The sequence below is a fragment of the Pimephales promelas genome, chromosome 23, assembly GCF_988280905.1.
Source record: "Pimephales promelas chromosome 23, fPimPro1.hap1.1, whole genome shotgun sequence".
In the NCBI taxonomy this organism is placed as follows: domain Eukaryota; kingdom Metazoa; phylum Chordata; class Actinopteri; order Cypriniformes; family Leuciscidae; genus Pimephales; species Pimephales promelas.
The window spans coordinates 12,713,015-12,735,958 of NC_142791.1; the positions used below are offsets into that span (position 1 = coordinate 12,713,015).

The 22,944-nt window shown below is 36.8% G+C and overlaps 3 protein-coding genes across 4 annotated transcripts in view; 2 read left to right on the plus strand and 1 right to left on the minus strand.

The window, feature by feature from the left end:
• antxr2b (ANTXR cell adhesion molecule 2b) overlaps positions 1 to 3,780 on the plus strand; it is a 16,920-nt gene extending 13,140 nt beyond the window's left edge. For both annotated transcript variants that reach the window (XM_039675479.2, XM_039675478.2), the window contains exon 17: positions 3,173 to 3,780. In XM_039675479.2, the coding sequence (XP_039531413.2) occupies positions 3,173 to 3,211 (39 nt within the window). In that variant the 3' untranslated portion in view covers positions 3,212 to 3,780. The remainder of the gene's footprint in view (positions 1 to 3,172) is intronic.
• Positions 3,781 to 4,721: 941 nt separating this feature from the next.
• On the plus strand, positions 4,722 to 8,912 carry paqr3b (progestin and adipoQ receptor family member IIIb). Its single transcript, XM_039675513.2, has 7 exons — positions 4,722 to 4,863; positions 5,350 to 5,548; positions 5,624 to 5,786; positions 6,145 to 6,300; positions 6,926 to 7,123; positions 7,874 to 7,964; positions 8,070 to 8,912. Exons 2-7 carry the CDS (start codon positions 5,364 to 5,366, stop codon positions 8,198 to 8,200), a joined length of 924 nt encoding a protein of 307 aa, XP_039531447.1. The 5' UTR covers positions 4,722 to 4,863; positions 5,350 to 5,363; the 3' UTR covers positions 8,201 to 8,912.
• A 1,343-nt stretch (positions 8,913 to 10,255) lies between these two features.
• anxa3b (annexin A3b) lies at positions 10,256 to 17,107 on the minus strand. Its single transcript, XM_039675505.2, has 14 exons — positions 16,994 to 17,107; positions 16,499 to 16,541; positions 16,217 to 16,264; positions 16,037 to 16,124; positions 15,813 to 15,907; positions 15,606 to 15,719; positions 15,400 to 15,490; positions 15,239 to 15,318; positions 15,078 to 15,134; positions 14,824 to 14,917; positions 14,543 to 14,638; positions 14,115 to 14,173; positions 13,863 to 13,985; positions 10,256 to 10,661 (listed from the first exon to the last, which is right to left on the minus strand). The coding sequence occupies exons 2-14, from the start codon at positions 16,511 to 16,513 to the stop codon at positions 10,599 to 10,601; spliced, it is 1,023 nt and encodes a 340-aa protein (XP_039531439.1). The 5' UTR covers positions 16,514 to 16,541; positions 16,994 to 17,107; the 3' UTR covers positions 10,256 to 10,598.
• Between the last annotated feature and the right edge of the window lie 5,837 nt (positions 17,108 to 22,944).

Genomic DNA, 22,944 nt, shown 5'->3' on the forward strand with positions numbered 1-22,944 from the left:
ACAACACATTGTATATCATACAAACAGCACTCCTCTTACATAAGCCCTATTCGGACGGGACTCGTTTTCTAAACGATGTTTGAGTTTCTTTCACAATTCTTATCACCCGACATGTGATTTATGGAAGATGTACCAATTCAGAGGGATCTAATATCTATGTGTTTATTACAGAGGTGGTAGTGTGTGTTTTCTAGATGTGGGCTATACAGAAGATAAAAAAGGCAGTCTTTGTAGCTTCCGTGATTTTTCTGTTTATTAATTGTAGCATTTTATTTCGTCATTGGATACCATCCATATTGAAATCCAAGCATGTAAAAGGTTAGTTTGCAAACTAACCTTTGGTATGTCAAAAAAACATGAGAAAAGTTACTTAGATAATACAGTATCTGCAATAACAGACATTCGGGGAGGTGGGGGCTGTAATACCACGCAACTTTCAAATTACTTGACAAAAAATTACATCCTGAGAACAGTGGATTATTGGGGGTGAAACCCCCTAGACTCTCATTCATTCGGCCAGTGCCAATTCTCTTCAATTAGACATTCTCTGGGGACACATTGGTGTCTCACAGTGGATTCAAACCCGGGTCTCTCACCCCAAAGGCATGTGTCTTATCCACTGTGCCATGGTGATCCTCATGTCCTCCATGAAAACTAGTGCTGACCGACGAGGGCTACAGACTCAATTCTCATTGATTTCAATAGAATTAGTTGTTAGCATGTTGCTAAGCTAACAGCATGATACAGGGCTCCATATCCAGAAATTATTAGCCGTATTTCCACTGTCTGGCCATGTGCGAGCGAGGGCTATAATCAGCCCAAAATAGGGACTTGAGCGCACAAAAACAAAATCCAATACACTATATTGCGCGCACAAGAAAATAGGCTTGTTTCATTTTTTTCAATCATTTCATATTTCTACATTAAAAAAAAAAATCTCTTAACATAATTTATGCAATTATAATTTGCTGTGGAAATCCATACATGCCATGTCTAAACAGCCTGTGTCTATTCAAAAATGGGTTTTATTGATGCCAACTTTCTTTTATTTGGTCATAATAGCCATACACTGTTTCTGATTGAATTTGTTGACTAAATTTATGAATCTGACATAAGAGGACAGATAGCTATGACAATGAATTTAAAAATACTGTTTTCTCATTGATGTAATATTAGCCAACCACTAAACTTTGACTATAGGCATGTTGCATATTAATTGTTCTAGGAACCTCAAAGCATATTTGAATTTTTGTGTAATTTGTGCTACTCCATAATAATGTTTATAGCGTAAGTAGGGCCCAAACATAAACTCAAGCTCAGTTAAAATGTGGAGTTTTTTTATTTATTTTTGACATATGATACAGTTAAGCAATCTCACATGGCGAGTGTTGTTTTCCTGAACACCATCACGATTGAAAATGTGACATTGATTTCATACAACAGTTCAATAAACAGTTCAAATTAAGTCACTTTAAGACATTTTTGATGCAATATTGACTGTTTTTGTTCAGATTCAGCAGTTCCAAACAAATAAATTAAATTATATAAAACACACACACACAAAAAAACAAATTCCGAACAAGTAACCTTTTTACCCGGACAAGTGAATTACAAATTTACTTGTCTGAAGGACAAAAGCACATGAAAAGGCTTGATGTCGAGCCCTGTGATACCAAGCATAAAAATACATACAAATTTTATATTTTCATTTAGCCTTTTTTGTTGATACTTTGTTGAACAAATTACATAATATATTTGGTCATTTCTCTCAAATGGATTTTTTTTCACTGAGCTTATTACTATGCATTATGGGATTGCTCTGTTTGTTATGGATTCTATGACTTGCCAAAAGAAGGTAGAGTGTTCTAGAAGGGAGCATAATGTCTCTGCCTACCTTTTAGAACAGGATGCCTTAAAACACTGCTTACTGTACTGTATGTAGACAGCTCACTAGGCTTTGGAAAAGAGCCATTGTGTTGACGCTTAATAGTTGACTCCCTCATTTGGCCTGCTGAAAAGGCTCGTTAGCACTAATAAGCTGCAGAAACGAGGCTGACAGTCCTGTCACAGACAGACCAGATCGAAATACACACTCTCGTCGTCATATATCTCATTACGGTGCTCCGACTGGTCATGAACTGACCCTCGAACACACACTCATCACAGACGAGTCGTCAGGATTACAATCATTAGGTTGACCTGACTGTCAGAGTTCAGGTTGTCATTGATGCGGCCCTCGCCTGACACTTTACTGTCGAGAGTGACCTCTTGACCTCTCACTGATTTCACTGTCACACTTAGTTTGAGTTTAACTGAAGGTCCGTCTAGGGCACAATGAGAATATTGTTAAACTGATTGTCTGTGGGCAAAAGTATATCTTTGCACAAAAAGACTGTTGTAAAACATTTTCATTTGATTTAATTATTTCACTTTCTTAAAAGACGAAAAATAAAATAAAAACAAGATAATAATAATAATATGGAAATATTTATCATGGGAATATATCATTTTTTTCCCCTATTTTTCTCCTGTTTACTTGTCTTGGCAGTTTGGGTTAGGAGTGTTTAAGGCCTGTTCATACCAAGTCTGATGCAAATAAATCTTTTTATATATACAGTAATCGTGTACATGTTTTTTTCATGCCAAAGATTCAGACTTGCTATAAACAGGCCTTAATTTCCGATACTGGTACCTGTTCTGCACTCATGGTACCAGATCTGTCCAAACAGGGTTTGTCAAGCATTAGTGTTGCTTGATCAACCTGCCTGACCTCCATCATTGCTGCTTCCTTACCACCAATTAAAATCAAATCTCTCTCAATTACCTCAAATTATCGTAGATGTCAGTGCGACAAAAATATTGTCAAAACAATTATTTTTTTACCATAAGAGGTGCATTCAAAACATCCAGTGTGGATGATTTAGCATCAGTAGAGTTAATGTGAAATATGATCAGCGAATGAGGGCATAGCTTGTAACATGAGGCAAAAACATTAGGGGATATGATTTGTCATATTTCACATTTATAAGAGATAATGGGTTAAAGAGATGGTGGAGATGGTGAGTGTGGTGATTGTAAGAGGGGGTGCATGGTGGGATAGCCGGTTCCTCCATTCTGTATATCTGTATGTGTAACAACCTGCTTTTGTTGGGTTTTTTTTTTTGTCTTTCAGGGGCGCTGCATCAAATTCACCCGCGTTCAAAGTCATTGACCAGACACAATGTGTCCTTTAAGTGAGTTTTGATCAATTTTAGGAGACTATGTCTATGTAATGGCTAGACATTTTGAATATAGGGTTCAAATGTCACTTTTCAGGCACGTTCATATAAGAAGGATTGGGGAATTCACACCCGTATGGATATAGTGTGCACCGCAAAGCTGTACTTATGAATTAAAACTATCAGATTTTAATTCTTACATGTATAAATCTATCCTGCTGACTTTTCTGCATGTGCTTTTTGTAACAATTCATTTTTTTGTTAATTTTATAGGTTCAAATCAATACTGTGCCTTCTTGTGAGTGTATTATGAAGGGGTTTGTAAAGGAGAGAAAATGTAAATTATTATTTTTCAATATGAGTAGTAAAGATGTTAATTTTCCAGTTAATCTGTAAACATTTTTATTTAATTATTTGTTATTATTTTTATTTATAATTCAATCTTATTAAATAAATTGTAATAATACAGTTCACTTGTGAGAGTGTGATTCATGATGCAATAAATGATTTATGATGAAATGTTAAAGCCTGTAATACCTTTCAAATAAAATGTAAAATTGTACATTGGTGAGTTGATATGGTGAACACTAGCTGAATTATTGATGTTAGTCAAATATCCTGATTATGAATATGTAAGCACACAGCTCAGAGCAGTTATTTAGGTAATCAGGGATTAATCTTAAGCACAATCAACAGACTTAATGTTTGATAATAGCATGTTAGAATGTCTGGATATTCCAAATGATAATCCTAATCTTTTATATTATGAGAGATTATTTTGGCAAAAAAAGTACAATTGTGATTGAGAACCAGACATGTTATTTAAATATGAAATTGAAATGAGCTACATAACGAAATAAGTGATTTAAATCACAGCATAAACACAAATAATCATTAATGCATCATTTTGTAACGTAGCCTATTTTATCCCCCTTATTTTTACTTTGACTGTAATACCAGTACAGTAGCTATGTGGGACACAATGATTTCTTATAATGGTAAGCGATCAAACGAGAAACTAAATTTGCTCTGATTTGGGCGAAACCTATTTAAAAAAAAAATCTAGCCTACATTTAAACTTAATGTGAGATTATATTCTAAATATCTAAGACAATTTTATGTAAAAGGTTTTTTAATTGTTTCATTTCTTTGCATATGCTCTCCGAGAGTGACTTTTTTTATTTTTTTTATTTTTATTTTTTTTATTCAATATTAACAATATAATACAACAACATCTGTTTATGCCAGGATTGATACACAAAATACACAACTAAACAGACATACAAGACAAACAATGACCATAAAATAAAAATAAAATAAAAAAAAAAATTACAAAAAAAAATAAAACAAGACCAAATTACAAAAAAGGATGCTAATTAAACATATTTGGAAAGTACAAGATCAGTCTTAATAGCCTTTCTATTTTTAAGACCTCTTACAGTGGTGTCTCCGAGAGTGACTTGCTGTCGCAATGTGTGTCAGTCTGTCGCAGGATTTTAATGTCACACTCACACTCGTTTCTTCTTTAGCCTTTAGCTGGACGGCTAGCTGCCGGTTATCAACATGACGCACATATTCTGTTATTAAACAGAAATTAAGGAATATACAGGGCTGAATGGGATAGACGGCAGGTCGTTACGTGGAGGTGAGGGGTTTGCTGTAATTACACTCAGATCTAATGGCTTTAAAAGCCTAATGTTAATCCTCTTTGAAGCGCAGTTGTTAGCCTGCAGCAGCTTCGTATTAGCGACACAAACAAAACATTTATACATGTGCGACATTTGAGTCAAGTTAATAAACGGAAATGTATTGCTTGTTAGATTGTGTTTATGTCCTATTAGCTTTCAGCAAAAAATAAGACTTTTACATTTGAATGCGAGTTTAGTTGCAAAAAAAACAAAGTTATTTAAACTCCAATAGTAGCATAATTTGTCTCGGTTTAAATGCTAAACAGCAGCTGAGCTGCTTTAAGTATTTTAGTTTGAGCTGATTTTTGGAGATGCTGGAGTTTTTTCAGTCTGTGTTTGTGTGTTATTGAAACAAATGAGAGTTGTACAGCTGTATTACTGTAACTCTTCAAGTTGCAAGTAGGGTCTTTTCTTTCTGTAACTGATCTGCCTTGTTCCTCAAGCCACTTGAGCCAAGATGCCTCAGAACCCGCTCAAGAGCACCCATTACATCGAGCTGGGCAGCTACCAGTACTGGCCTGTGCTCGTGCCCAGAGGGATCCGCTTGTACACCTATGAGCAGATCCCAGGGTTTCTGAAGGAGAACCCGTACATCACAGACGGATACAGAGCACACCTGCCATCAAAACTCTGCATCAAAAGGTCTGTTTCTTTCCCTTTTTGAAACTCTGGATGTGTTACCTCTTAACAACATTTTTTTCTTCTCATATCTCACAGTATATTCATTCTGTCCAATGAGACGGTGAACATCTGGAGTCATCTGCTTGGGTTCCTGCTGTTCTTCTCGCTGGGGGTATATGACATGGCCACGGTCCTGCCGTCTGCGGGGGCGTCACGAGAGGACTATGTGATTTATTCAATAGGACTATTTTGTTTTCAGGTAACGGAAAATGTGGGGAAATAGTATCATTTATATTTAAGTAACTAGAAGGCACAAGGACAAATAAGCATTTTTTTTATTTATTCAATTTAGTCGAATTCACATTTATTGGTATAGCGCTTTTCACAATACACATCCTTGCAAAGCAAAGCATGTGTCTACATGACAATTTAGAGTGATCTCTTATCTGTCTCTCAGAAATGTACATATACAAATCACGCAGTTAGCTAACATCATGTATTAGTTCAAATCAGAAACAATTAGCTTATTGAAGTAGTTATTACAAGTTGTTACAAGGAAATTTAGCATTGATGCATGTTGATTCAGTGTGGATTTATGGGTTTTATTCTATGGTTAGGTTTGCATGCTGTGTTCTGTGGGCTACCACTTGTTCAGTTGTCATCGCTCGGAGAAGACGTGTCGCCGCTGGCTTGCTCTGGACTACGCTGGAATATCCGTGGGGATTTTGGGATGTTATGTGCCTGGAGTCTTCTATGCCTTCTACTGCAACAGTGTATGACAGAAGTTTTTTTTTTTTTTTTTAAATGAGTGGCCTTCAAGTCCAAGGATTTATGGTTTCTTTTTTCCAGCTTTGATTTATTTGTTTTTATTTTTTATTATAAATATTTTATTGCTTTCATTATTTATGTATTAAACTAAATGAAGTTATTTTAATTTATTATTTACCCAGTTCATTATATAACCCAGTTCATGGATCTGCGAAAACAACTAAAAACGCTGTGTTAAACTCATGCCAGGCCAGTAGATGGCGATGTCACTTTATAAAGGAACACTACAAACACGTTTAGACATCACAGTTTTCACAAATTTGCGTTTTTGTTGTTTACAGAGACTATAACAATATTGTGTTAAAATGTTGTACTTCTAATCCCGTTTTCAAAAGGTTTCAGGCCCCCAAATACAGTGCCACCTAAATTATATGTCATTGCATTTCCATTCTCTTGCAAATATTTTGCATTCCCCTAAGAAACTTTGAGGTCTCATTTCTCAAGTCTATTTTTTTTTCAGCATGTCCCTTTAGGGGCTCCATAGTTATCTGATTCATTTATGTACAAATTAGGAGTGATCGACTTTTTAATATCCACTACGGTCATAACAACAGATGACGTTTGTTTCAGTTTTGGAGGCAGGTGTACCTGCTGACGGTGCTGGCTCTGATCCTGGCGGTGTTTGCGGCTCAGATTCATCCTCTCTACCTCACACATCACTGGAAAAAGCTGCGCTCTGTCATGTTCTGCTCCGTGGCTGGATACGGCATTATCCCAGCCTGCCACTGGGTCTGGATCAACGGAGGATTTGACTCTGAAATCGTAAAGGTGATATATTTTCTTGTAATTTTTGGAGACACTATTAGTTGGAAACAGATTGCTCTATAATTTACTCTTCCCCCTCCATTCAAGGAATTTACAGTTATACAATAGGGGGCGCTATTGCACATCTTCTGAAAGAGCACTGAATGTCCTGATCAAAACACAGGTGAAGAAGATGCAGAATCAAGTGATATCATGTGTAATCATATGCATATGTTAAATAACGCCATCACCAACATTGATTTACAATGGCATGAAAATCAAAGCTGCCTAATGTTACTGAATAAATGAATGAATGAGGCATTTATAGCGCTTTCATGTGTACTACTGTACACTCAAAGCGCTTTACAATCATATCAGGGGATCTCTTCTCAACCACCATGAATGAAATGGCGACCCAGGACAAGCTATAGGACTGGAGCTTTGAGGGTGTTGGAGTCGATTTACTCCATCTGTGCTTTGGTCATCGTTCTGAACCCGTCCTGGATGTAGTCTTAGACAAAAATTTAGCTTGTTGCTCAAAATGTTGCTTTTTTTTCAAATGAAACTTACCTATATTCAAGAGTTGATAATAAAATAAAAATGCATAAAGCTAGAATAAAACACGTATTTTGTTAAAAGGCAGAAGGTCTGTCCTTTCTTTTGATTTATTCAATGTTAAGATATTATGTTGGTGCGGACAGAGTTCACTAAATGTTCATGACCGACATAAATGTTCATGACTTGATCCTTGACGTGCACTTCCTCTCTTTACAGATGTTTTTTCCTCGAGTCATGATCATGTACGTGATCGCTGCCTCAGCGTTCCTTTTCTACGTCAGTAAAATCCCAGAACGATACTTCCCAGGTTATTTTTTTTCTGTTCAATTCCTGTAAATAATTATAATAATCTAACCAAAACAAATTAGTCAAGAAACAAATTAAAAACAGAGCAAATATTTTGTCCTTACAGGCCAGCTGAACTATCTTGGTGCCAGTCACCAGCTCTGGCACGTGCTGGTGGTCGTCATGTTCTACTGGTGGCACCAGACCGCTGTCTACATCATGAACTACAGACACAATCAGCCCTGCAGCAGTGGTTAAACATGCTTATGAAATCATCCATTTTCTTTGGCATTAGTTTAAGTTGTGCTAATAGAATCGAACAATGAAACTTTACCTCTCATCTGCCTTTGAACAACGTACCTTAGGGTTACGTGCAATCAATTATTGTGTTGAGTTTATCCGCCTGAAAAAAACTTTCATACACATTCTCTGCTGGATATACCGGTGCGTTGTCTTTGTCTGTTACTTTATGTATTTTGATTTCTATTGAGCCTTTTGCCCATGGTATCATGGGGGTTGTAAAACTATACTGTTAATACTTTGCCTCACTTTTCTGGAATGTCCATCATTTAAATGACCTTAACTCTCACTGTTTTTTTGACGTATGTTAGAATTTAGTTTACTGTAATTTTGTGACTTTTTTTAAATACTTGTTTGGTAAAGGGAGTTGTTATTATGATGTATTAAACGCACTGTTCATGTAACGTTATAGCATAACTCGACTCTGGAATTTAAATGACCAAGCATCTTCAGTACTTAATGTAAACAATGGGTCAAAAAATACTTGCACTGAGTTGATTATGAATATGTATTGAGGCAGCCATTACAGAACTTTTTGTGTGACTGTTTCTCCTCATTCTTTTTACACTTTCTGTTAGCGGTTTGGTTTTCTTTATTTGATGTTTTAATCTTTTGGAAATTATACAAACTGCCTGAATAATGAAACTGAATAAAAAGCCTTGTTCGTTCATGTCGCGTGTGTTTTAGTTGACAAAAAAGTAAATCCTCCCAGGTTTACTGCCCGCAATTACTTCCGGTCCACCAATTTGATTTGGCGCGGGTTTTTCTACGACTACGTTGCCTTCATTTGACGCTTTTTTGTAGGGGTAAGAACAACAACGCTATTCTATTCTCTTTGCCTCAGAAGAACTGATAGTTACTCCATATTACCTTATTTATTGGACTGTAAAATACAACTGCTGCAGGCTACGTTTTGCTTGGTCAGTGTCGTTGCGTGTCTGGATTATTTTTGCTGTAATTTACGTGAAATCATTTGGCGAAGTGATATGAACTGTAACAATGTCTGTGGTCAAGACCTCAACCATCATAATCAAGCATTCATCATCAAGCAAAATCGTATTTTAATCCTTCAGAACAATGAATGTTTCTGCAGGCAACTTGACCTTTTGTGGCATGGTCTGTCTGTAATCTCTTGTTGATACCATCAAATGTCTTACATTATGGAGTTTGACATCATAAAAGAGGGCTGATTTGTCTTAATCGTATTCTGAAATTAATCCGAGTGTTTTGTCCTACTCTAGTGGCATTAGGGATTTTCCAGGGCATTGTTCTTTTGCTGTCTGAAGACTAATTGAAAAGAGAGAACGTGGTTGAGCTCAGCGCTTTACTGAAGTAACAGCTGCAGATTATGAACAGTAATGAAGATAATCTGTGAGTTTTCACTTCTGACCGCGGACTGTATCAGATGATTGCAATGGAAGACTGAATTATTATGGTAGACTTATGTAAAATCACTTTCCATTGAATTAACGTTTCTTTACTGCTCACATATATTGCAATCTCCAAATGCAACATTACCATGCACTCACTGATGTAAGCAATATCTCATCTTTTTTTTTCCTCATAAAAAATCATTTCTTCTGGGAATCCAGTCATGTTAAATCTGCCCTTCTGACCTCACAGATGCTCAAATCTAGACCAAATTAAAACTCATCAGTGGCATCCTTATTGGAAAAAGAGGCTAAGAATATTTTGTGTTTAACCAGCATCTGCATACATCACTTTCTCATGACAATCTGCATTGTTTGGGGAGATTAGAAATGAATAATCCAAAAAATTAGGCTGAAAGTCCAATTCCAGTATCAGAATTGAGACCAAATGTCACCCAAATTGTAATTCTATGTACTTATGAGTGAGTGACAAGACAAAATGAGCAATCACTTCACTTAAATGCTCATCCCATTCATGGAATCCCAAGAGATTAAAATTGTGGACCACTAGACTAGGCTACCATAACCATGTACTTCATGCCACCTGCTGTATCAAGGACAAAACTACACATTGAAGACGATATTTCAAAAGGCAAAATGGCATAGAACTTTATTTTCTTTATTCATTCTTCAGTCACTGTGAGCTATATTACTTCACAATGCAGGAATAAAATGTAATCAAGTCCTGACAAATCAAAAGATGTACATTCTGGAACTAAATTGGTCATTCGTGTTAGATTAAAGTTAATATATTACCAAGTATACAAGTTATCTATGATTATATAAAAGTTAGTACAAGAAATACATTTCATAAAGCTCTTCTGATTTATTATTAGAGTTTTAATAAACGAAATATCTTTGGACATTCTTTCACATTATAGCACTTCTGCGGTGATGTCTTCTGTTCCGAAGGGTTTGTGCTGAATTCATTTGCCATCTTCACCACAGATCTTCAGGAGCGTTTGGCAAAAATCCCCAGATACATCAGACTACAATAAAAAATAAGGTGAGATCATTTATGGGACTGCTGACATTAAACATCATACACTTGCTAAACATTTAGAATCTTTATTAATTAGAAATAAGTTTAGTATCTTTGTTAAAAAGCACTGGTTTTAGAGTGGTAGAGGCAAGCTGGAGGGAAATTAGCAACTTCATACTAAAGTAATCAATGGAAAGTGGACAAACAAAAAACATGATGATGCTTCAATGCAGCAGATTTGTGATTAATGGGGCAACGCAAAGCATGTTTGATGGTCTAACAGAGGGTGTGTACAGGCACACATTCAGGTCAAATCTGCTGAAAGAACGCTGCTGTGCAATGTTACAAAGAGCCTCAGTAAAATCAACATGGCTTAGGTTGTTTTCGTGCAGCCAATTGAATTAGCAAATTCAATTTATGAATCTCCTCAAGATGCTCAGTCACATGCTGCCTTCATGTCCTAGGGAAGGGAAGGTCCGATTTTACATGTTTGTTCAGTTGTAGTTTTGACTAAGGGTAATTTTACACAACAAAGAAGTACTAAAAACGGAAAAGCTTTTCGCGTACAGACGACACCAAAGACCCAACCAATCCCGTTCATAGGGAAACATGAAAACGATTAAAAACATTGTATTATTCATGTCATTTTAATAAACACTAAGCCTATAGACTGAACGCACACATGCGCATGACATATTTTTACAATTTTACATTTTTGTAGTTTACACAGAGACGATAACAGTATCATTTTCAATAACTAGCACCATAAAACCCATTTTCAAAAATGAGCGCAATCCCAAACGCTGTTGTTGTGTCAAAATGCAGAACAAGTTTTCGGTTTTTAGTTGAAACGTTGTGCAAACTGCCCCTAAATGAGCAATATCTTTATTTTACCTGCATGCACGTGCCGAAAGGTACAGCGTTGCACAATGAAACTGAAACACCTGGTTTAAGACCACAATCATTTATTTTAGGTGTACTAGGCCTTCCTTTTGCAGCCAATCCTATGAAGGTAATATGATGCCATAAAGAATCACATGCGACTCCCGCCCTCTTCTTCGCACGTTCGCAAAACTCAAACATTGAGAGAATCGTGCCAAAACTGCAAGCAAAGCTAAAAGATAGACGCAACTGTACAAATCGGGTTATTTCGGGAACTGTTTTGCCCCATGCACACAAGTCATTTAGACATTTGCAACAGTTTTTTTTTTTTTTTTTTTTTTTTACACAAAGGTTGGTTTTACGCAATCAATCTTTTTTGCAGTTCCTGACTGTGATGCTTTCGGTTGCAAATTGCTGTTCACAGGCCTGCAATGCTTTTGGCCATATTTGTGCGTAAAAAATGTGCCGAGTGTGAGCGGAAAAATGGAAGTCAGAAGAATACAGATCATGTTTATTTTGCCTCAGCATGAAGCTTCAGCTACACAATACATGCATTACACTTACAAATAACAGTAAACTGCTGAAAATATTTTTTTCTTACACTTGAAGGGCGATTTACACCTTTACAAATCTTCTCTTGCACATGCAAATTTAATTTACTCTTGTATTCTTAAGTACACTTTCACAAATCTTTCTTTATGGCATCATATTACCGTCATACAATTAATTTTGGGAATGACAGTTACAAGCCCTGCACACACAGTGGCCAGAGGGATTTTGAGCCATTCCTCCTCCTGAACAGTGGCCAGGTCACTAATGGCGCTTTTCCATTACCAGTACCAGCTCGACTCAACTCAGCTTGCTTTTCGCTCCATTATCCACTGCAGACAGTACCGCCACAAATAGTACCCGGGCGTCATAGTGACGCCTTTCGTTCCTCGTTGTCCTATCAAGCTCTGGATCCTCTCTTCGGCAACCAAACAAAGGAAAGTCTGCACCTCCTCGTTTGACCACGGCGTATTCTTCCGAGTTGCCATGATAATAATAGTAGTTAGTTTAGTAACTATCTCTGGCCCAGCCGGACTGATCTATATATCAGTCACCAGACCATGGGAGATGGCTTCAACTTCACTTTTATATTCATCAAACTCTGTCACCAGTCTTGCTGTGTCTGAAACACAACACTTCTTCAGGGGAAATGTTTGAACCATCAGGTGTACATGGTCCTGCAGAATAGTTTGGTAGTCCTTGGCAGTGTTGCGTCCATCAAGCACAGTAGAGAAGGCTATGATATCGCAGTCCAAACCATCACAGCGCAGCAACAGTCTGAGTTTTAAGCCTCTTTGGGGTTTCTCCACATTGTAACTCCCACGGATGTAGGAAAGACAGTGAAGGTGGACTCAGAGAAAATACATGTTTCTTATTGTCCACAGCCCAAGATTTGCACTGTCAGCACCAATGAAATCGACATTTGGCACTGGCACGAGTAAACAAAGGTTTGGTTATAGCAGCCCGACCTTGAATTTTGACTCTGTGGAGCTTCTGACGAACAGGTTTGGTGGAAACAGAAGGGTCGAGGTGCACATTTAATTCTGCAGTGAGTTGGACAGCTGTGGTTTTGTTTATCGGATCCAATCCAGGTTAATACCTGGATATCCCATTCAGACAGCTTCCTCTTGCGTCGACAGTTGACTGTTGGATGTGATTCGTCCTTTGTGGGGGTCTGGGGTTACCCTGGACACCACAGCTCTTGATACTCCACAGGGACTTGCTATCCTTGGTCACAGATGAGCCAGCAAAACACAATTTGTTCTCTTTTGAACTCTGATATGTCTCCCATTATGTTGTGTGGATTGCAATATTTTATGTACAGCTGTGCAACTGCTCTGCTAATTTAACCTTCACACGACACACGCTCTAACTGATGGAATGTAAAGTCAGTAAAGATCGGCCGCCAGGCCACACATTCCATATATAGGCACGAAATCTCCAACACTACATTGGCTAGTGTTTCAGTTTCATTGTAATCCCTGTACACAATGCTACAACAGAAACTATCCCCAAACCCCACAGGCAGCCTCACAACTAATTGTAAAGACCTTTCAGCACACCCACTAAAGATCCCTTAGTTTAGGGAGGGACTGATCACCAGGATGTCAATCGTTTCCTCTGTAAATCCTCTTCAGACACTGATCAAGCGAGGCATTAACATGTTACTAAAGGCGTAAATCAATTCTCAGCATTTAAGCGAAGGAACAAAACAGGATTTCAGAGAAAGACATTCTAGACTTATAAGTTCCCATTTAATGCTTGTTATGCTTCTTACCTGAATGTCAGAGTATAAGGAAGAGCCAAACAGCTTCTTATATTCCGTCTTGATGTCCTGCAGGTCGACCTCTGAACGGCTCACTATGATTCTAGTTATGGTGGATTCAGTGGTTCCAGCACCCTGAAAACAAGAACAAGTTTCTGTTAAAATAAATAAGATTACTTGCTTTGTTGTAGAGACATTATGGAATCATGTTTCACTGTAATGTGGAAAAAAAATTGGAAGCAAATGCAGAATTACAGTTCTTACCTTCATGCTTTTATAAAGACGCTCAGCAAGGTATGCTGGGACGCTCTTCACACATTTCACTAAAGCAGAGACATTTTCAATTAGATATTTACAATTACAGCATGTAACAATAAAATATAATTAAAAATGTTTTCAAATACACATGCATTGCATGAGGAGTTTCAGGTCAGTGAAGCGAAACAAAAACGCAAGGTAAAGAGACGCGTTTTTGAAAAGTTATTTGAAGTTGAGCGCCACATTTTTAGAACATCGTGTCATGTGCGAGACTCTGCAAAAGACACGAGCGCCACAATCAAACACATCTATCTGGCGCATTTATATTGAAAAACAATGAAAAAAGTAGTGTAGTGGAATGGAAAAACATGTTCTGTGTGAACAGGCCCCTAATAGTGCCTTAATAAAAATAAAATAAATATATATAATGTCACCTATAGCCACCAGAATATCCTCGAGTCTTCCAGACATCTCCCCTTCAATGCTTTCCTGGAGGGTCTTTCCGCTCAGACTCTTATACTCAACCAGAGCTGAAAGAAAGAGATTCAAACAAAGGTCACACAGCTGAAAGAAAACAGGAACAGTGGGTGATTTTGAAACTACATTATTGCTTTCACAATGACTTGTTCCTTTAAAATTACAACATATGCTTTAAATTAATTTCTGCATCGTATAAAATGAGGGATATGATGCTGTCTAAGCCAGTAGGAGGTACTTTGTCTGAGCTGAGGAACGCTTCTGTGGCAAAGGATGTCGATAAACTTGCTCTCGTCGGTTCCCCACTTTTTCTCTCCCGCCTCGTACAAGATCTACACAAACACAAGGTTACACAAGAGTAGGTATAACAGAAAACCGCCACATGGTTACTGCGATTTTGAAAGGCAGAACAGTCTTTCTTGGGACATTTTGTTTGCATTAAATTTGGGTTAAACAACTGACAAATTATCAGCAATAGTGTCTTCACTTCACCTTAGCATCCTGTTTAGCTTTTGCCACGTCCACATTGGTACTCTCATCCCTCTTGCCCTTTTAGTTAGAAAGACAAACAAATTGAAGGCATGACAGCTGCATAACTCATTTGAATGAATTTAAATATGATGCAGGACTGAAAAAAAATTATTTGACTGAACCTCAGCGAGTATTAACAATGTTTTTTCAAAGTCCCCCGACACCTCAGATTTCAGGTCTTGAATCAGAGGTTTTCCGGTTTCTGGAAAGTAGACTTTTTTAATGAGATCCAAGGGACAAAGTACCCCAAAAAAGATAAGAAATAAGTAACAAAGATACAAACCAGCCAAATATGCATCACACATAGCCTTGATCTGTTGGTTGGAGCGTGATGCAAATAGTTCGATCAAAACGCTTTCGGTTGTACCAGCACCCTGTGATGAAACTCATTTTGTTAGCATTGAACTTCAATAGCTATGTTTCCATCCAAAGCTGCAAATTTAACTTAAGACATTTAAACTATTAGCAGTCAAAACAAAGATGGTGTACTTTTATAGCACGCATGAACTCATGGCAGTCAAACTTAGCAGGAGGAGTGATCAGGGCCACCAAAACATCTTCAAAATCTCCATGTGTATCGCCTTCCAAGTCATCGCAAAGAGTCTGAGATGAAGAACATATGCATGTTTTTAAATATTAGACAACAGTTATTGGCAACATGTGCACAGGGAATGTGTGTCAGCGATGGTGTTTCACCTTTCCAGTGGCGTCCTGATACGCTTTACAGATCAGCTGGCGCTGGGCATTGCTTCTCTGAGTCAGAATGTCAATTAGAGTCTTTTCAGTAGTACCTGAGGAGTTGAAACAGTTCCTCTTTGTGATATTAGGTCAATGACAGCGAGTAAATAAAAAGGAACAGGACTTCTCAGTTGAACATGTGCAGTGTAAGTTCACTAAAAGTCCACAGGTTAGTTCCTTACCAATGCCTTCAATGGCTTTCCTTAAAGCAGCAGCATCCTCCCCTGGATTAAAGCCAGGCTTCTCCTTAATGGTGCCGCGTGCTGTTGACTTAATAAAACAGATCATGCTGGTGATAACTTAGTAAATATGCTCAAACAAATACAATATTAGCTGTATGAAACTACTAATATCAATCTTACAGTAACAGTCAGAGAGGAGGGGGATTCCAGGAGAAGATCCAAGTCATCCTGAAAGTAAAATAAAAAGTATTAAATGTTAAACTAAACTAATAAACTAAATAAAATGAATAAAATGTTCTATATATATATATATATATATATATATATATATATATATATATATATATATATATATATATATATATATATATATATATATATATAAGACTTTCTGAAGAAGAAAGTAAACGAAGTGTCAATTTATCCTGAAATGGTTGAAGTAAAACAAACAACTGTACTGACCCATACAGAAGACATTCCTGCTGTTTGTGGCTGGGTTTTAGCTCTGCAACCAGATAATAATTATATTCGTTGTATTGTACAGAAAATTAAATTAAGTAACTTCTGTTTTTTAGTTAAACCTTTTAGTCGCAATCAAAAGCTTTGGTGTTGATTTCAAAAGTATAAAACTGCATTAATTCGAACGCTGCGATAGCTATCTTTACGCATTATTGATGAATTTGGTCAAAATGGAGGATTACATCCCGATGACATAGCAAAGTTTGTTTCATGCAATTTTATAAGCGATTGACAAAATCCGTTAACATCATGAGCTCGCTAAGAGCAAACGCACCAAAATATGATGATTCTCGCGTCTTTTAGCCTACACACGAATACTTGGCAACACGCATTGTAACACAAACACATCAAAATAGGAATAGGACTAGGTAAAGAACAGCACACGTTTGACATAAACACTGATTTCAGTACATTTCGCTACAAAATCTACAACTTTACCTTTGCTGAAGCGTCTCTGTCTGCCTGTGTGAGTGTGTGTGCACTGTAAGCCACACCTTTTACGACTTGACTTTGACCAATTTTTGGCAACACCCAAACAACAGGGAAGGATATGAGATCACTCCAAAAGTTTGGCCCGAATGCGTGTATCACGCAAGTTTACGTGGCCACAACTTAGCCAAACATCATATAGCCTTTATAATGAATGTGTTAATAAACTAGTTCAAACAGGGGACAGTTGCAAGTGCAATACCTTTTGAATTTGGCTCCGTTACTCAAGAGATGGTTTGGATTAGACAAACCAAATGTTTATAGGCTACAATAATCTTACATCTGTCTGGTAATAGTCTACTCTAAACCATTTAAAGATAATTAAAGAATTATCTTACATTTTTCACAATTTGCATTTGAATGTAAGAAATCAGATGTTGCAACTGTTGCAACATTTCTTCCGGGATGGTTGCAACATGTTACAAATATATGTCAGTGTAAGCAAAATGATTATTATCAAAAATGTAAGTTAGAATATCAGTGTTATTTATTCATCAGCTTAAATTTAGATTTATAGATTTATCTAGATGAATAGGCCTTATGTTCAGATGTCAAATATTTAAACAGGCTTTTAGTGACATATGGAAGAATGGAACAATTTGTGAGGCAATTAACTTTTATTTAGCTTAATTTCATGTAAAACGTGTTTTAAAAACTATTTTATATTATGTTTATTTATTTATACATTGTTCACAAATCACAATTGTTTTGTCATGGCTGTCAGCCATATTTAAAAAGCTGTTCCCAGCAGGACAACATTTTCATAGATGATTAATCTAAGAGTTTAAGTCATGGCTGGCGTGGACAAGAAATGAGCAAGTATAAAATATGTATAAAATATGCTAATTTAAGTGGGATTCAATATATATATATATATATATATATATATATATATATATATATATATATATATATATATATATATATATATATATTACTTGCTTTAGCCCCAACTAACCCCATCTTGCTGATTTAGCTAAGACATCATATACTGTCTGATGTCTCCCTCTGCTGGTTGTAACTGGGGAAAATACAAAGTTAGAAAACGTGGAAACCAAAGAGTTTGATGAAAGTCTAGTTTTTGATTCAGCTCTCATTTGTCAAGAGCTGTTGAGGTTTACAACCTCTGTAAATCACCTGTTCTCCACACCACTGCTGTATAGATACATTAATATTTCAATTTCACAAGAGGCCAGCTGAGTGTATGCAAAACACCAGCCCTCTTTTACCTAGTCTCATCTCCACTGCAGCGCACTTGAGCAAATTGTGGGTTGAAGGAAGCAGCGGATGATCCAAGCCAGAATAACGTCTTAAGTGCAGATTGATCCAAAACACATACCAAGTCTTTCCCAGAGAGACCAGCAGAGCTTTGTGCTCGGAGAAGATCACTGAGCACTAGCTGAAGCATACAAACACAGAATCCACAGTCAATACTTCCATATATGACATATGGTAGGCTATATATACTTTTATTTGTTACTTTTTATTAATTAAAAAAAAAAACTGGATAAAGTGAGCACAATTGTAAATGTGGAAATACAAAATATGGAACAAGAACATTTTTAAAATATTAATATTATTTTGAAATTTAATTTTAAGGTTCATAGATTTTTGTCATTTTCTGTGTTCGGAACATAGGCCTACAAAATGAGACAAATCGTTATATATATATATATATATATATATATATATATATATATAAATATATTGTATGCACTGAAAAAGTAAGCTATTAAAGGCATATCAATTTACTCATAAATCATATTTCAGTTTTAAGGCTAATTTTATTCTGCAACAATGATATGCCTTTTTTTTAGATGTTATAAGTTTATCTGTAAATTAATGCATATTAAAAACCACATTAGCGGTGTCTGTTTAATTAACATTTTAAATTACTGTTTCTCTGCATTTTTGAACAAACTTCCACTAAACATACTATATGAATCAAACTTTGCCCATATAGTTTCACACATACAGATCAAATTGACTGATTATTTGACAATTTGTGTAGGCTAAAATTGAGCAAATATTTGATAATATTCTGCTTTGAATGCTCATTTTGCTAAAGCTAAGTCATGAAAAAGAATAAAACTACACTATACATTCAAACAATAGCCTAGTCAACTATATAATCATACTGACAATAGATTTAACTTTTTTTAATATAATTTTTTTCTGAAAAGTTGTCACTCACTTTGTTTTAAACAATTCAGATTTAATTGTATAACACTTTTCACAACACATTGTTTCAAAGCAACTTTACAGAAAGTGCATATATATATATATATATATATATATATAATCTAAAATAATTGTTTTAAATGTAGTTGTTACAATATTTTTATAGGTATTTTATGTAGGCTACTTTTAATGTGTTTAATATTTTTTTAAGCCAAAAGACAATGTGCTTTTTGACACAACATTATAATGTGTATTACATTTTTTGTGTTTTTCTCTGCTTATCAATGACAGTGAAATATATTTATTAGCGATTTTGAATGCAAACAATTTAAGGTGTGTCAAGAGAAATTGACGTTCAAAAATTAACTCCCCCCATATTAACTGCTACAAAGTGACAACTAGCCCCAAAAACGTCCTGTTATTAATTCTGGTTAAAAATTTGACTTTATTGCCCTCTCAAATCGTATTTAGGCTAACGTTATGAAAAGGAAGCTCGGAGATAATGTTGATACCAAGTTGGGCGGGCCATAAACTTTAAACATGGCAGAGGGAAGAACGATGGTGAGTGACTGCCATTCTTTAGCAGCTAGTTTTTTTTTTCTACAACAGCTCGCCTTATCGTGTCGTTAAAGTTTTGAATATTTACATATAGTCCTATGAATGATCATTTGAAGTAGCCTATAGCTATTTGCATAGCCTACCTCAATGAATATAGCCTGTAGCCTATTTGACTGAAATACCAGAATCGTCAGCAAGCTGACTGGCTCTAGATAACTTGGGCAAAAGTGGCGAATGTCGGTTGTCATGGATATGAATAAGACCCTAAATATAATTTTAATAATTTAATAAGATTTAAATAAGATTTTCCCAATAAATAAACGATTCCTGTACTTTCCGACAACAAAGCTCTTGAATGCGACGATCTGGTAATGACGACTTCACAAGTGGGAGGTAGGAAATTCACAATACCACGTGAAGGCATCATGAATCTGTGTTATGTACGCTATGATGAATTGATAAAGTTAATATGACAAGCTGAGGTTTTGAATCACCTCAGGCTGTTGTTCTGCATGATGCCACATGGTGGAGTCTTGTCTAAATCAGGAGAAAGTGCAATTAGCTAAAATTAAGTATGCTAAATGCTGCATGCTCAGTCATAAACACATTAAAACGAAGCCTTTGCTGCCTTTAAGACTAACCACAGCTAGACTAAAAAGATAGAAGATTGATATGTGTCTTTGAGGATCCAAGGACCACAGGAGAGGTAGACAAACAAACTATTTCCACTTTTTTTTTTGGCATCTTGTCAGAGGAAAAAATAGGCTATTTTTCTGTGTGAGCAGAAAGCATATGTTGCACAGCTTTCCTCATTGTGCTATTCTTTTCTTCATTTCCAGCGACCGTAAGAAAAATTAGATGCTGAAAGACTCTATTAATTTGGGAAACACTGCCAAAACCTCAGTCCACATGAAATCCTCTAGACGAGAAATGCTTCCTCTTGAACTACACACAAAATGTCCAATCTCCTCCCAAACAAAATGACAGTTAAACCCATCAAACGCTACACCGTCAAGGCACTAGGCCTTACTTCCCCTCACAACGCTCACCCAAAGACCCCAAAAAAGGTTTAAATCATCCCGTAATTAATATTCCTCGAGAAAGAACCCATGAGGAACCAATTATTCAATAAGACCCCCCAACCCCCATTGTTTAATGTGACATACAGGACGTATGTACGCCACAGTTGACGCTTTCAGCCGGTGGATTCAGAGGTCCCCCATCACCGCCATTGGCTGGGCTCGATCCTCGACCGCTGCACAACGATAATTGAGATCAGATGCGAGCGCGACCTGCGCAGAGGGTAACCTGGAAGCATTTATTTTATGGAAAAGATGTTTAGTTAAGTGCAGCGCTGTGGTCTAATGAGGCTGGACTGGGTTCTGTGATGAATATGATTGGTGAAAGCTCTGAAGGCTGGTTCCTGAGTCCTTCCTTCCTTGCGCATCAGGTTACAGATTAGTAGACTTCCTGTCCACTCCATGCATTTACCCTCGAAATGACAATCCATTTTAATGAAGATTATCATGTATTCGACTCCGATGCATTAATCCTTTTTTTGTGACTTAACATTTGATAAGAGCTAGGGGCTCTGGAACACATCATGAGTCTGCTCTCTGAATGATGTCATTTAGCTTTGATGGGCACATAGCCTCATTAGCATAGCATTTTTTTTTTCTATCAATTATACATGGTACAAATATACATGTAAAAATGCAAGTCTTGGATACAAAAACTTGAATACAACTCTTCTATGAATATGTTTAAAAAGTTATTTTGATTTGATTGATTTTTTGTTTTAGGTGTTGGGGGGTTCAGGGTGTACAACCACCCTTTATATGAAGAAAAACGGTTAAAATAATGTTTCTTTACCTTGGTAACAAATTATAAAAAAATAAAATAAATAATAATACTAATGATTAAGAAGTGTATATTCGCATATATTCGTGAAGAAAAAGTTGGTTATACCACATGACAATTTTTCTTAATGTTGGTTTTTGGACAAAATTGCGAACTTGCGAAATCATTTGTACATGCTAATTACTTCCGCACAATATATTTCAAGTTTTTCCATAACGGTCTATTATTTTTCTGCGATTTAGGGCTACACACTTACTACTTACATGTTCTTGTGTAAGTGGGCAGATCTTGGCCAGAATAACGACCAAACATCCAAAATGTAATACTTTTCCTACTACGCAGGGGAAAGTTTGAACTTTAGAAAGCTGGGTCATGCGCGAAACGGTGCAAAAGACTTGAGCATAATGGTCAAACACATCCGTCTATAGCAGATGTTTACATAGAATAACAATGGAAAAGTAGCGAAATAGTGTAAATGGGGCAGTCACAGATGGCGAGTCACTCCACTACCCAATCTTTAGATCTGTTCGTGACACACAGAACTGCGGCCCACTTTCATTACCTTCCACTGTCACTTGTGATCACGGGCTCAGCAAGGCCTCTCACCCCAGTCGCGTGTCCCTCTAACTAACTTGCATGGCAGGTGCCTCCCTTCTGCTTTGTGCAGTAAAGACTTATGAATAATATGCGCTCAGCAGCAGCACAGACAGCTTTGAGCACGTGCGCATGTACGCCGTGACCCGCACTCGCCTCATCTTGCGTCTCTCCGTGCTTTGAGCCGTTGATTACAGACCTCCTGAGGGAATATCACGACTCCGTGGAGATGGGGGTATCTAGTGCTCCAGTCACTTAGGATCAAGACAGGGGCAGGAAATCGCTACGGACTTAAAGCTAAATATATAATTCCTCCCGTGCCGGTAATCACAAGGTCCAGACGATTTGAAATGACAGTTTAACCACTTCAAACTCAAAGACATTTCTGTTCAATAGGATTCATCTAATGAGTGCACCCTGTGCCAGGATGTAATTGGACATATAGCGCGGGTTTAGGTCGTTCAGGTTGGATGGAGGGCAAGGTTTGGGAATTCCCAACTTACAGATTTGTTGTAAAAACTAGATTTGCATTTATAGTGCAAGACAGCAAGTTTAGCTTTCACATTTCCTCTTCCTGGAAAACAAAAGTATTGATGACTTTTTGTTCAATCAGATTCCCCAAAATGGGGAACCACCTGAATCTAGAATTATGTGAATTAGGTGTAAAATAAAGCCCATGATAAACTTAACTTGACTATTGACGTTTT